At 48.3% G+C, this 15,877-nt stretch overlaps 1 protein-coding gene across 4 annotated transcripts in view; it reads right to left on the bottom strand.

Annotated features, from left to right (window-relative positions):
* SH3GLB1 (SH3 domain containing GRB2 like, endophilin B1) overlaps positions 1 to 15,877 on the bottom strand; it is a 316,467-nt gene that overhangs the window by 159,530 nt on the left and 141,060 nt on the right. For all 4 annotated transcript variants that reach the window (XM_085602119.1, XM_085602120.1, XM_085602122.1 and 1 more), the window contains exon 2: positions 12,471 to 12,612. In XM_085602119.1, the coding sequence (XP_085458245.1) occupies positions 12,471 to 12,612 (142 nt within the window). The remainder of the gene's footprint in view (positions 1 to 12,470; positions 12,613 to 15,877) is intronic.

The raw sequence follows: 15,877 nt of genomic DNA, 5'->3' as shown, positions 1-15,877 counted from the left end.
CAGTCAATAAGTCAATTACATCATGGACAGAGAAACAGTCTCACACTTACCAAACACTACAAGACGATATCGGGAATAATTTCCAGGTTGTGAAACATTCTACTGGCGTCAAAAAGTATATATAACAGTGTCATATCAAATATGTTTATGGGTATCGGAGGTATTGGGCCTTGCACAGCGGCGTGACTTAGGGCGTGGTAGGTGACATGGAGAAATCTGGCATACGCTGTCGCAGCCAGGTGGCGCATGGATTCCAAATGTGTTTAGGTCTAGATTGAGGAGGCATAAGTTCCAAGAAAGTTGAGAACTGTCCTTGATAAAATGTAACATCTCGTATCCATGCCTCAACTGTAGGGGTAGAGGGCCTACCACACTGTATGGCCACTTTGCACTTAGCTAATAAAAGCAACATGGTGATAAGGCGACGATTTGCACGCTGGGGGCGGGAGGGTGATTTATTCTTAACGTAACCCAGCAAACTCACCGGGGGGGGGGGGTTGGGGGGGGAACCACTGCAGCCTTGGACCTGTGATGTCTTGGACATGGTCGAACGCTTCCCCTCAGAAACTTGCTATATGCAAGCACTGCCATGCTAGGGTAAGGAAAGTGGCTTGCAGAGCTCCGCAACGCCAGCAGTTTGCATCTGTACTGAGACCAATCCAAAAGATCTGCAATGGAGTGCTGTAAATATGATGCAAAAATTTGAAATGGATGAGTCATAATCTATAGTTAGGGGAAAGATGCTCCAATTGACCACAATAAGCCCAATGCTCATCCGTGATTGGGCGAGCCAGGTCCGTTCTCCAGCACTCCAGGGCCTTCGGAGCAACCACTGGGGAATTGCGTTGTGTAATGTTATGAAGACGCATTATTAATTTGTGTGAAGATTAGTCAGTAAGCATGTGTTCAAGCATTGGCAGGGCAGGGGGTGGGGCTGGAAACATATCATGCATTGCATGGGTTGTGGCCCATAATTGATAATATAATAGGAGTTCTGAGAAGATGAAGGGTGTAGTTCTTCCGTTTGTGGAGGTGAAAATAAACTCATCTGGATATAGATCCGCAAACATTGCGATGTTAACCTTATGTGCCCGTCCTTCCGCTCCCCTCGTATAAAGGTGGGAACGGGAGTGGGATGGGCAGGACATATAGAATGAGGAGTTTAGCCCTTTTGCGTAACCCATCCCATCTGCGTTCATCTCCCTCCCAGGGTTGCTGTAAGAGTAGCGCAGTATGTAAGAGAGTGATTGGTCGTGTATTTTCTGTAAGGGAAAATAATATAGACTTCGTCCAGTTTATACGCACAGCACAACACCACCAAATCGTATAAGCTCGCGAGTCATAGGACAAATACTCCTACAGGCATGGTGTTGCAGTAAGCACGCCGCTAGTGGTTCTGTTGCAATTCCCAGCAGGGGTGACAAAGAGCATCCCTGGCGCATGCCACGAGTGATAGGAAAGGAGTCTGAAAGCAGCTCGTATAAACGCACTTGAGTGGTAGGATTTGCTTACAAAAGGCATATCTGTCAAATAAGGGTGGGGCTGAGGCCAAGGCGGGCTAATAGTGTAAAAAGGTATAACCACTCCAAAGAATCGAACGCCTTTGTGGAGTCTAGGAGAGAGCCCAGTGCAGATACCAGTAGGTCGAGATGATGCATCACAGCAAATAAGGTACACAGATTGTGGGATTTGGAATGCCCTGGTATGAATCCAGACTGATCAGGTTTAACTATCAAGGGGGGGGGGGGGGGGGGGAGTGGTTTTAGCGTAATGGCGAGAAGTTTACCATAGATTTTATTGTTCCCATTGATTAGTGACAGCGGGCTATACGTGTCACTAAGATTAGCAGCCTTGCATGGTCTAAATAACTTAATAATTACAGCTTCGTGCATTGATGGGGGCAGTGTCCAGATCTCCAGCACTTCTTTATAGACAGCCAGAAGATGTGGTGCCACTATGAATGCAAATGACTTGCAAAAATAGGGGGTTAACCCATCTAGAGCCAGAACTCGCTCTTCCAGCAGGCTCTGTATTACCTGTATTATTTCCTTGGTGGTAATTTGTTTGTCAAGATAGGTACGGTGTGGCCAGTCCAGCAACAGCAGCTGGATCATGTAAAAATATTCCTCCAATTAAATGTCAGGTTTGCATCATAGGAATACAGTTTGGCCTAAAATGATGTCATAGTGTTGAGTGGGGCTCTCGGGTAACTATCCGGATTAGAGTCAGCATCTTGCAATTCAGCGACATAAATTGAGGTTTGGGGAGACCTCAGCATATTATCAAGGGTTTTACCAGGGTGATGGACCTCACCGTGACGCTGAGCCAAGGTGTTGGCGTAGGGAGAGGGTCTCCTATTCGGCTTCATCATTAAACTCAGATTTTCTCTCTGATATTGGTAAGATGTGTAGGTTATTTGTGTGAAAGTATTGTGTCTCCATACATCGCGAATGTCCCTTTCCAGGCACTCCGGTGAGTTCCTGACAGCCTTCAGCACTCCTGATTGTTTAGCAATACATACACATCTGATAACCACCTTAAAAGCCTCCCACAGCACTGCTGACAATTTTACTGTGTTTTCATTGAATGTGAAGTATTCTATAATCTCTTTATGGATTTCCTCCCTGAATAAAGTATCTAGCAGTAACTCCGAGGGCACACGTCAGACAAAAGCCCTGGGGATAGACCGTGGAATGTGTAAATGGAGTAAGACGGGCATGATCTGACAATGTGCTCAGTAGGTGTGCAACTGAGGTGATCCAGGTTATGACGTCTCGAGAGACCAACCAAAATTCTAGTCTGGACCATGCATTGTGTTATGCCGACACACAAGTGCCCACCCGGTCGTGTGGGTGCCTTTGTCTCCAAGCATCAGCTAAGTAAATTTTGTGTGTGAGTACCCTAAGCACTGCCGTTGCCCTAGGATGTAAACTACGCGAGGTGTCCGATTGGTCAAATGTATCTTCAATGATGGCGTTAAAATACACACCCCAAATCATATTAGTGTTCCCAAGCTTAGCGATTTTGGACCAGATATCCATTAAGAACTCCGAGTCGTCCTTGTTGGGGTCACAGACTGCTGCCAACATGACCTCTCTCCCAAGTAGAGAGCCCTCCACAATGAAGTATCTGCCATCCAGGTCGATCAGGGCTTTTGTATTCCACCCACCTGAGGCCTCGAAGTATTAACACAGCAACGTCACCTCGCATAGTTGGAGTATGCGGACATGAATACGTTACCCCTCCAGTGGGCCCTCAAATTAGGTGCTGATGGACTGCAGAGGTGTGTCTGCTGGAGGAAGCAAACAACTACTTTTGTGTCTGTGGAGATCTGTGTGTCTAGACATGTTTTCCTGTGGTCACTAAGACAGGGAATATTCCATGTTAAGCATGTGACAAATGGTATTTCAATTGCACAAGTAAGAGATCCTGGAAGGTTAGCCATTGTGGAGTTCGCTGAACCATACTTTCACCAGTAAGATGCCCATATGACAATCTCACCATGTGATAAAAATTTAAGCACATCATTCCAAGCATATAAAAAAAGAAAAAGACTCCCCAGCAACCGATCCCAACCCAAGGTGAACCATTTAATCCATCCCTCCCGCCATCCACACCAACCCACTATGTAACCAAAACCTCCAAACCAGTAGTCTGGTAATTTAAATGGTAATTATCCCCGAGGGACTAGGAATTGCCGGCGTACTACCCTGTCAGAAACAGCTGTGTGGCCGAGCTTCATTACACATCAAGAGCAACCCAACAAAATGCAACATCACAGCACACTACAGTATAGAGGAGCATCATACATGAAGTAAGAATAATAAGGCCATCTGTAGCGATTAAACCTATTGGCATTCGTCTATATTAGGTATCAGCATGCAACAAATGGGGGCACTCCTCTTGTGACCCAACCCCAGAAAGGCCTATTAATCATTGTCACTTAGTCTAGCATCCACAGATGTATGTGTCGAGGTCGTCGTGGAGCGTCACAGCCCCCCAGCATGTTTGTCAAATTTAAGGGCAGATTTGGCATCGGTGCAGCATTGTGATTCCCATTCATATGAGACATGGAGCTTGGCGAGATACATCAGTGCATAAGACACGCTGGTCTGCTGAAGAACACGTTTAGCACGCGAAAGGTCATTTCGGGCAGCCTGAACCAAAGGAGTAAAGTCAGGGTAAAATGAAATGTTGTTACCTTGATGTTAAATGGTCCCACGCTCTATTTGAATTCTTAACATTACAGCTACACGATTAGACACTTTGTTGGGAGACCGACCACTGAATCATAAATACAGGTATGATCTGAGAGTGTGCGTGATTGATTGAAGTCGAGTGTTGTGAGTATGACTGACAGAATGTTTTTATTATTTTTTCTGTAGATTGAATCTTCACGGTCCTGATGAGAATCCCTGCTACATAAGGGATTCGAAACGCGTCGACCCCTGTTCTCTTTACCTCCGTTCTCTCAAATAGACCAATCTCCCCAGGATTACAACTTAAAAATTGAATTATCTGATGGTCTATTATATGAAAATATGAACAAACAAATTTTGCACTAATCACTAGTATCCGCACCTGTTCTCAAAAAACTTTATTTAACACAGGGCGTTTACACTTGTTTCTGAACAGGCTGTATTTGTTAATGTGTCGTCAATTTGTTTAGTCTTGTATGTTCATGTCTCTAAGTGCACTTAATGTTGTCCTTTGAATGTTTAATGTGTCCACTAAATATTTTGTAAAGTGATATACATTATATGTGAGTTGTGACATTTTTTGATGTCTTTGTATATATTGGATGTTTTTTGTATATACCTTTCAAGTCTCTATTTGTTGTGAAATAATTTTTGTTTAAAAAAGGTCCAACAAAAAATAGAAAAAAACTTTAGGAATAAAATCCAAAATAAAAAGAAATGTTCATAAGAAACCAGACTAAAAGATTGGTCTTTCCGAATTGAGGATTGTTACTCAATTAGCAGAAACTATTGAATTAAAGTGGATGAAAGAGCACTTCGGTCGTGATATGATGAAGCCCCGTCACTCCCCACATTTTCTCCTCCCCAGGGGGCACTTGCAGGATCAGTACCTCATCTGGGGGCCGGCAGGCACAGCAGCCAAATATCAGACGCCAAATGAAGCGCAGAACGTTCCACTCAGGTCTGATATGGCTACTCGAGATATCCACTATATCCTCAAAAGAACAGTGTAGCTGAGAGCAAGGTCGCAGAAGCAGCTGTTCTAGACCTTCGGCCTGCTCGTCACGGTGAGGAGCAATTAGCCAATTCTGGAAATCACTGTTGCCGATGAAATAGCCAGCGTGCCCAGATTGGATTCACAGAACCTTGCAGTGTCATGCTCAGTATATGCAGAGCCAGTAGCAGCCATCCCCCAGAGCCTCGTGCTCCTTGGTTGTCTCGGGGCACACAGGAAGTCCGGACCCTCAAGAGTAGGCCCCAGCCTCCGCTGCCGACACCACTCAGGCCACAGCAGCAGCAGGCACCCACGCTGGTCACCTCACGCAGGTATTCAAAGAGCACCTTAGCCAGTGACCGTGGGACCAATGGGCAGGCAGGGGTTGGGAGGTATGGGGGGGTACTCTCACCGTGGCGCCGTGGCCCAGCAAAGACGACTTCGCATCAGGCCTGAGGCATGCCTGTACAGCCCCGCCAGGACCTCTGCCACCACAGCAAAACCAGCCATCTCCCAGGCAAGGGCCACCAGTGACGCAGGACCCGCCACTGATAAGGACACCAGGCACGGCACATCTCCCACCTGGTTGGATCTCAGCTCCGGGCGACCAGGCCTTCCAGGCTCGCAAGCAGGACCAGCTCTCCTCTGCCTCGAAGTCGGCTCCAGCCAGGCACCCAACAGGGGCAGGCTCGCGAGCATGACCAGCTCTCCTCTGCCTCGAAGTCGGCTCCAGCCAGGTACCCAGCAGACGAATCACTCTCAGGCAGGGTCGCGGGGTATTCTAGTGACATGCTGAAATAAGGTTCTCCTGGATTGCTCAAATTTTGGGCGGATAAATGTAGAATTTTATGCTCAGCCTGCAAAACTCTCTCAAAGAGCAGTCATCTTACTGATTGGCAAAGCTAAGCCCCGTATCTCATAATAGAGTTAGTGTCCTCAAATAAACGGATTGCTTTTGGTAGTCTAGTAGGAATGTTTTATTTTGCATGTTGTGTGTCCTATAATAAAGGCGGAGGGTATCCAAAGGTGTGAACACGACTCAAAGACTCAAGGAGTTGGAAGGCCCCATATACAAATATTTCAGCCAAATGCAAGATACTCATCCCCATGGATTGTCCGTCTGTGCTTTTTACTAGGTCTGTGACAGCTAGGGACAGTGCTGAATCATAATAACAGGGGAGTAGAAAAGTGCTAAACCGTGGTGAGTCATCTAATTCCAGAAAAAACGCTGTGCACATTACTGCGTTGAGGCTAAGCCTAGGTCTACAAGTTTGAAGGAGCAACTTTTATTTTAAAATATATTTCTATCTATTAAATTTCACATAGAAAAACAAACGGCAATACACGTTGCTTTCATTCAATACTACCCGATAAAATCAGTGAGAATATCAGACAGTGATCAGTAATCCCATGCAATATAACTTAACGGGTGTCCAAATTTCATTAACATCTTGCTATCTTCTGTAGCAACTGAATGCCCTGGAGAGTTGCAGGAGACGTTTGAACTGCAAAGAGGGGAAAGGGGAAGAAAGAAAAAAGACGTGGGGGTGAAGAGGGAGGGGGAGGAGAGGAATGATCTCTGGCCCTCACCGGGCAATTTGTGCCAGCCATTGCAGCATGCTCGGCACCCCTGAGAGTAGTTCAAGCGATCTGTCCACAGTGCCTATTGCACCTCAGAGGTTGTCTCCCTACAATCGAAAGGGTGAGAGTTAAGGTAGCTTTGCAGTGGTGCCCATGTGTTCTGCAGGCGCGACTGTGCGGGGTTAGTTCCCAGTAGGCAGATAACTCGTTGTGGCAGAACGCTGCGTCCCTGAGCCACTCCTTCATACGCGGGCTGTGCTTGTGGCCCCAACAGATAGGCTACTCTCAGCTTTGCCAGTATGAGTAGCATAGCCTCCAATTTCCTATGCTCCACAAACACTCTGCGCATGCACCCCAGAAGGGTCACCAGTGGGGAGCGCTCAATTCCACAATCATTCATTGAGTCCAACACATCGAAAATGCATTCCCAGAATCTCGCCACCTCCAGACAATTCCAGGACAGGTGCAAGAAGGAGGTCTCAGGCGCTCGGCAGCCCCCACACCACGCATAAACGCATACTCACTTAATCAGGCGCTGTTCATCCACACAGGGGTCCTGTACAGCCTATGAAGGAACTTGAAATGAATAAGTTGCAGCCTATAATTAGGTGACATCTCCTTGGTCTGCGCGCAGCAATATGCCCACGTGCCTTCCTTAAAGGGACCTCCCGGGATCTTTTCCCATTCGCACTGTGCGGGGGAACACAAATCATTCCAGCGTATAGCTGGGTAATAAGTTTCCGTGGTGAAGGATTCACCAGTAAATCCTCCAGCACCTGGAATGTTGGTGGCGCCACTGGGAAGAAAACAAAAAGTGCACGCAGTGTTGCTCTCAGCTGATAATTGGTCAGCCTATCCAGCATCTCAGTATTGTCATCCCCAAGCACATCATCCATGGTGACAAATACACTGTCGGGGTAGGCTCGCCTCATCGTATGGAGCTGGAGCTTCCTCAGCTTTGGGCACACCCCTGTCTCCGTGGCAAATGGCAACTATGGGTGTCTGGTGAGTGGGATTGAGGGGGCAAAGAATGTCGCCAGACGAGCTTTGCGCTTAAGTTCCCACCATGCCCACACTGTGCAGCCTACCATATCGATCTCCGCTCGGGGTCCATTTTGGGGTCAAAACAAAATCGCCATATGCAAAGGTGTTGGGTCCACCTGATCAGTGGCAGCGTTTGCCATGAATAGGGTTGGGTATACCCAAAGATATCCAAATTGAGACAGAGCGCAGTTCTAGTACAGTTCCATATCTGGGGCTCTCATGCCTCCCTGCTCAGGCAGAGTAAGAATCTCCCAAGCAACCCGGGGATGCCTGCCCGCCCATGCCAGAGATATCAAATCTGAACGTAGTCGCCATTTAAATTCAGTGGTGAGGGGGAGCAGCAGGTTAAAGAAACACATATAAAAACTTAGGCAGAACCACCATCTTGGCATTGCCCAGCCGGCCCGCCAGTGGGAGTGTCTTCCACCTCTTTAATCTGCCCTCCAGCCAGTCCATGAGCTTGCCATAATTATAGCTCCATAGTTCTTCAATATTCCGGCTGAGCCAGATCCCCAGATATTTCACTGGTGAATCTGCCCATTTAAGTGGGAACTGAAACGGGTCAGTGGCAGGAGTGAGCGGGAAGACAGTGGATTTCCCCCAATTTATTGTAAAACCTGATACGCCACCAAATCTGATAATTTCCCGCATGGAGTGGGGCAAATTTTCCGCTGCGTGATGGGCGTATAGGCTCACGTCACCAGCATACATAACCCGGGGAGTAATAATAATATTATTATTATTACTATTATTATCACTATTATTATTATTACTATTAATAATAATAATAATAATAATAATAATAATAATAATACAGACATTTGTAGAGCGCAACAGCTAATTAGAAGATGTGTAATTAGGTACTTTGGCAGGCCCAAATAAAGGCCATTTGCATAGCCCAGCCTGGAAGTCACTATGGCATGGACTATGATGTTTCAGCACTCCTTTGGCACCAAATGCAGAAATGTCCTCAAATTTATAAGTTCACAGAAGCAGGTAGCAGTCACCTGCCGTATCTGATCCGAAAATGAGAGCTCAGCCTCCCACTTCACACCCAGATTTTTTATGATCTCTGCAGGGGAGGGGGTCCCATTTCCATAGGCCACCAGAGAACCGATGCTGGAGGTGGTGCTTTCCCAAAGAACATCACCTCTGGCTTTCCTGCGCTGAGCTTTAGTTTGTTGTTGTTCATCCACAACGCAATGTCTCTCAGGCAGCTGCTGAAACTCTTGAAGGAGTCCTCGGGTTGCTCTTTAAAAGTGAAGACCAGCTGGGTGTCGTCGGCGTACGAAATCGCTTTTACCCCCCCAATTGGCTATCAAAGAGAACAGTAGAGCCACGTACAGATTGAACAAGAGTGGACTCAGCGCTGACCCCTGAGGGACTCCACACCAGAGCTGTTTCGGTTTAGACACAAAAGTGTTGCATCGCGTCCTTCTGTGAGCGATTGCTCAAGTAGGAGTTTAGCCAGGCCAGTGCCGTACCCCCAATGCCCATCTCCTGCAGTCTATTTGACAGTGAAGTGGGGTCGACTGTGTCAAATGCCGCCGATACATCCAGAAGCACCAGCATCGCCGATGCCCCTGAATCCACCACCAGTCTTACGGACTCTGCCATCTCCAAAAGGGCTGTCTCGGTACTAAAACCAGACCGAAAGCCAGATTGAGTATCGTGTAAGATGCCCTTACTCCCAATAAAATTTGTCAGATGTCGCTGCACCAGTTTTTCCAGCATCTTTGCTGGTGCTGGCAGCAGAAAGATAGGCCTATAGTTATTCAAATCCCCAGCATCCCCATTAATTTTTTACTTCAGGAGGAGAAGCGTGGCATGTTTCCAACTATCTGGGAAGATGCCGGACGCAAGGGATGAGTTCCATATGTGAGTCAGCACATGCTTTAGAGAGTGTGCCATCACTTTCCAAATTTTAGGGGTCATCAGGTACCTCTGACTTACACTCTGAATTTCTGCCAGCGCTTCCTGCTGGGAAAGAGGGATAAAGTCCCTAAGTGACGGCTCTCGAATGCAACCCACCCTCCTATCAGATTTCTCTGTCTCCAGTGTAGCTGAGAATGACTTGTAAACTATCTGAATTTTATTGTCGAAAAAGGTGGAAATACTTTTGTACAAAGAGAGGGAGAGTTGCACATTGATCTCGAATGCTCTAGGTTTGAGGAAGGAGTTGACCACCTTAAATACCTCCTTGGTAGAGTTGTCAGCCTTGTAAATGCAGCTAGCTAGGTAGTCCCTCCTAGCTATCTTTATAAAGTTGTGCAATTCTTTCAGTGCGTTTCTATAGGTGGTCTTGGCCGCCACACAATAGTTTGCCCTCCATTGCCGTTACAGTCGTTTACAACTGCTCTTGGCAGACTTAAGTGATTCAGAGAACCAAGGGGCAGAGGGGGAATGACCTAGCAGCTTTGTCCGGGGCCGTGGATTCATTTGAGTAGCCTGCTATAAATTTCTCTCCCATCCAGCCCGCCCGTAGTCACGCGCAGCTGGTGCTTGTTAAGTGTAATTCCTGCAAGAAGCAGATGTCTGCTCTGTGCCTATAGAGATATGCCGCTACCAGTCGCACCTTTTGGCAATCATTTAGTCCAAGTACATTCTACGTTGCTGCTTTAACTGTGGTCATGCGCTTGGTGGTCTCACCCATGTCTAAGGTCTCGCACTTTCGGGCATCCTCAGCACATTATCTCGCCAAGTTGATGTTGTGGAAGGGGTCAGAGAGAGTAAGAAAGAGGAAAGGAAGAAAAAATGAAGAGCACATTGCATCTTGCCAATTCTGTCAGGCACCCAAGCAGGCCCAATCCCCACCCACTACAGCCCCCCAACGTGGCTGATAGGCATTTCACCTAACCCAAACAGGTCAACAGAGGCCAACAGTTAGAGCAAACATAGGGCTCATCCCTGGGGGTGGCACCAGGGGCTCAGCACCTCCCAGCAGTTGTGTGCTGGGCAGTTGGACGAAATGACTGAGAGGAAAGTCATTCGAGCAAGCAGAGCAAGTGTCCAGACAGTTATCTGTAGACGGACAGCCATCCTGGGGAAAAGTCGGTGGATTGTGGGGAATCATCCTTGCCTTGCCAGTGATGTGGTTGCCCTGCCGGTGTATTGCGGATCGTCCAAAGTCTCAGTCATTCTCATCGAGAGGGTCACCTCCTGCAGGACCTCCATCCGTAGGTGCAGCCGATGCAGGGTGCTTGCGGGAGGGAAAAACTTGGTGGCTAATTTAGGGTCAGTGAAAACCCAGAGTGAAAGATATGGAGCTTTGCCGGATAGAGGAGGGAATACTGAATTTCCTGCTGCCGCAGCAGTCTCTTCACCGGTACAAACTCTCTCCTCGCGGCCTGCACTGTTAGGTTAAAGTCAGGGAAAAAGGAGACCACGTTGCCCTGATATCTCGTTTCTTGCAGGTCTCGGGCTCTGCGCAGCACTGCATCACGATCCCTGAAGTTCAGCAGGCGCACAATGATTGGCCAGGCCGGGGGCTCCTGGCGGTGGTTGCGGACCAAGCAGTCTGAGCACGTTTCACAATGCAGACTGGTGATAAGGAGCCTTTAAACAGTGCCCTGAGCATTTCCTCATCGTAGTCTTCGACTCGGTCATGGATGTGGACTCTGGGATCCCCACGATGCGCAAGTTGTTGAGGTGCGACCTCGCTTTGAGGTCTTCATTCTTACTTCTGATCACTTCCAACACTTTCTCCGTGCGGAGCAGATTTTCCCGGGTGGCAGTGCCCTCGTCCTCCAGCGCGGAGGTGCGTTGTTCGACCTCCTAGATGTGCTCATCATGATTCAAGACCTTGTCTCTGAGCCGGTCCAGGCAGTCTGACATTGAGTCTATTTTCAAATCCATGGCCGAAAGGGAGTGCCTACCTGTTCGCACGGCAAGTTCATGGTTTTTCTATCTCCTCCCCCCGGCCTTAGCGGTCCCGCCGGTCAGCCTCCCTCAAGCCGTAACTCGCGGGGCTGCCATCATGCTGTTTCATGTGGAGCCCGCGGCCGTTCCCCGGCGTACCTTTTACTCCACGGGGCAGGCGATTATCACTCCCCATGGCACGTCGGTTCACTACCCAGGGTTTCGGAGTCTGTTCCCATGGTTTGAGCCAATAATGTCTGCTCGCTCTGCCCGATAATTGTCAGATTGTCCGTCCAGCCTGCAGAGCCTCACTATGTGACAGCCATTTTGCAGATGCCACTCTAGAGGCCCCCTAGACTTTCCTGTTAGAAGGAACAGTGCTGCTGTTTTCCCCAAAAGATTTTTTGAAGTTGCACAGACCATGGAACCAGAATTATGCAAACTGTTTCATGTTTAATTGAATAGTTCCAAGTCAGGTGCCTCAAAACCACTTCTGAGAATTAGGCCTTGAGAGAAGATGAAGAAGATAGAATATTCAAGTGGAAATCATAGGTTTAATTAAACATAGCTGTAATGATTTGGTGACTGTATACAAAGATACAATCATGGCAAAAGCACAAGAAAAGTTATGAGGCAACGTTCAACATTCATGTATAGACAATTCAATTTCACCGGTTAAATGTATCACATATAGAGATGCAATCAGTTCAGAACAGCAAAGTCATAGTTGGAAAGGGCGGCGGTGCAACAAGTATACTTTTAAGCTGAAGAGCAAATTCAAGCATCCACCTTACTTGGGTTTGGCTGTAGTAACACTTCTGTCTGCTTCATGATTTTTTCTGTCCATTGTTTAGTGCACTCTGCCTTGCTCAAAAGATTCTCCAAGTGAGCATCCAATTCAGTCTTCTCAGCCTGCCCAAGTTTTTCCTCCGTGAACTGTCAAATTACAAAAACTGTGTGTCAGCATCACAAATTAAGAGCACATCAAATATATGCATTAAAGGGAAATCATGAGCTACGGGTATGAATTTCAAAGGTAGCAAATGTGTGTATGTTTTGTTAATAGACCACATGTTTATTTAAATCATCTGAATGCTGCCATGAGGTTTATACACTAGTACTCAAACAAACTAAGACATTTTCCTTGAAAACAACATTAAAGCATGGAGATTTGAAGTGAAGCCTCCTCTCGCCCTCGTTGCAGGAGGTATCTCCCCTCCTGTTTCCTGCCTGCTTCACCAACCGACTACGCCGGCCGGGCCTAACCGGACTGCAACTTCCAGCTGCCCCGCTGGTGGGGCCAGCTTGCAGTCACTTTTTTGCACCGCCTGGTGCCGGATAAAGTTTGCCTGCGGCTCTCCGCATCACAAGACACGCGCAGGCAGAGCCGGGCCAAGTGTGTTCTTGCTCATCAGCGCCCAGAGGAGGCTGTTCTGGGCCACCCTTTTTTTGTCTGACCTCTAGCCACTGTACTCATCTACCCGCGGCCCTCCGCCGCCTGCAGGTCATGCGCTGTCTTCTGCCCCTATCCCATCGCTAACTGCTGTCCCGGCCACAGCGCTGCCTGCTGCCCCTGCGCCGCCTGCTGCCCCTGTGCCACCTGCTGTCCTTGTCCCTGCACTACCTACTGCCCCAGCTCTGCCTACTGTCCTGGTCCCTGCGCTGCTGGCTGTCCCTGCCCCTGTGCTGCCTGCTGCTCCAGCACTGCCTACTGCCCTCGTCACTGTGCTGCCTGTTCCCCCTGTGCAGCCTGCTGCTCCAACGCTGCCTGCACTAGGACCACTTACCACGACCACTAATGGAGGCCATTGCCCGACAAAGCAGGGGATGTGAGCAATGGGCACACCGCCAACACACTGCCGGTTGGACAATGCCCATCGCCAGGACCACCATCCCTCCCGCCATCCAATGGTACCCCGCCAAGGAACTCCTAGACTTGGACCCCAGATGCCAAAAGAGCTGTGTCTCATCCTCCCCATGACACACTAAAGGACCCTTCGCCTGTCGACAGCCACTTCTCCTATGACAGAACCTACAGGAAATCCTGCACCACTCCTGCCCACAAGACTACCCCCCAACCGGTCCATTGTATCCTGCTTAACGCCCGCTCACTCTGCAAATGCCTGCCACGGAAATCTGGGACACTATCCCGACCCCCTCTCCACAGTCTTTGCCTTCCTCGGTGAAACATGGCTCAACCCCTCCTCGAACCCTGATATCACCAACGTCACTCCCGAAGGCTACAAGATGATACAGTGTGACCTACCAGACAAAGTGGAGAAGTGTGGCTCAATGGTTAGAGCGGCAGACCTCGATGCAGAGCACTGGTCCGGGACCAGGGTTCGATTCCCGTTGCGGCAGGGTCTCGGACTATAATTTCCTCTGACCTGATATTCTCGCCTCAGTGCCTATTCTAATCATGGGTCCCACGCTGCAACTCTGGGCAATAGCTTGCTTAATCTCCACAACGGCCCCAACAGTGCTGGGATGCCTGGCTTCACCATGGGGGTGCCCAGGAGTGGACACTTCACACTGATAGCCAGGAAGGGTTCCTACAGCGGTATGAGAACAGCGCTGAGATACCCCTAGGGGTGATTCGACACTATATAAGCACATACACATTTACACACATTTACATAAAAGGTGGAGGCATCATCTTCAAGGAAACCATCAGAAGCACCATCACCAACGACGACCCCACGCCTCTCATGGAACACCAACTTCTTACTAAAAACTGATGTGAAGACCACAATAAGAGGCACCCTTGCCTACAGAACCCCAGGACCCCGAGCAATATTCTACAATGCCATCCCAAACCTCATCACCCCCTAGCAACCGACTCTCACAATTACATCCTACTAGGCAACCTCAACGTCCACATCGGTTGACCCCAACACCACCAACTCTATCAACCTCCTGGATAACCTCAACATCGGCCTCACCCAACTGGTCAAAGAACCCACGCACAAAAACCCGGACACACACTCAACTCCATTATCACCTCCACTGACATCATCAAATTGAGCCATAACACAGAACTCACCTGGTAAGACCACACCATCACACACTTCATCATACCAGACGCCTAGCACACTATCACAAGGTGTCAGATCTCCTCCTACCACAGCTGGAGCCAGGTGATCGAAACTCAGTGGTCACAGGCCCTCACCAGTTCCCACCCCAAGGCCTCAACAGACCTCAACCAGGCCGTCCAGAACTTTGCCTCCTGGATCACAGACCGCTCTGACAGTCGCCCACTGAAACCTACAAAATCCAAAACGATCCACATTCTACCAGCTGGTACAACCCAGAACTCAGAACACCAAGCGCAAGTGCCACCAACTGGAGAAACAATGGAGCGCCACCAAGAACCCCACCGACAGAGCAGCTCACAAAACAGCCCTCAGCGATTATCACTGGCACATCAAAGAAGTGAAGAAAGCAGCCATCACCCCCCGCATTGACTCTGCAACCATCCACACAAAGAAACTCTTCAAAACAGTCAAAGTATTCTCCAACCCGACAGCCACAGAGAACACCATCAACCCCGCCCAAGAACTCTGCGGCACCCTCTCAGATTACGTCCACAGCAAGATTACAGCGCTTACAACAATTTCAACATCCAACCCACTACCCTCAATCCAGACAACGTCAACCAACCAAACACCAGCCAAACTATCACCACCTGGTCACCGCCCTGACCAACTCTGCCATCATGTCTTCCATCCACTCCGAGGGCGCCCACCGACCACTGCCCCCACCACCTCTACAACCTTGAAAAAATCTGAATCAGCATGCAACTGGTCCAGTCTGGCGAGAGAGCCGCAGCTGGAAAAGAACAGCTGTTTTGTTCATCAAGAAAGTGAGTAATCATCAAAGACGCTTTTAAATCTTGTTTATCTGGTCACATTAGCTTTTCATTCAAAGACAGAAGTCAAATGTCAGCTTATGGCTTCCTATAAATTCTTTATCGGCGAGATTGGTGTTTATTTTTCATTCCTGGACAGCAAAGTTAGTTTTGTATAATGTAAACTATTTGACAACCGGGCAGGCATGCAACATTTAAAAATCTTGCGAATGATATGAACAAATACTTTAAAATATATTTCAGTAATTAGGCAAGTTCTTTTTTCTTAGTCGAAAGTGAGAAGGAAACAAAGATTTAAATCAAAATACTTTACTTGGTGATGTGAAATATTAA

The sequence above is a fragment of the Triturus cristatus genome, chromosome 4_2, assembly GCF_964204655.1.
Source record: "Triturus cristatus chromosome 4_2, aTriCri1.1, whole genome shotgun sequence".
Classification (NCBI taxonomy): domain Eukaryota; kingdom Metazoa; phylum Chordata; class Amphibia; order Caudata; family Salamandridae; genus Triturus; species Triturus cristatus.
The sequence above is the reverse complement of the archived record's forward strand: the minus strand, read 5'-3'. Positions and strand labels throughout refer to the sequence as shown.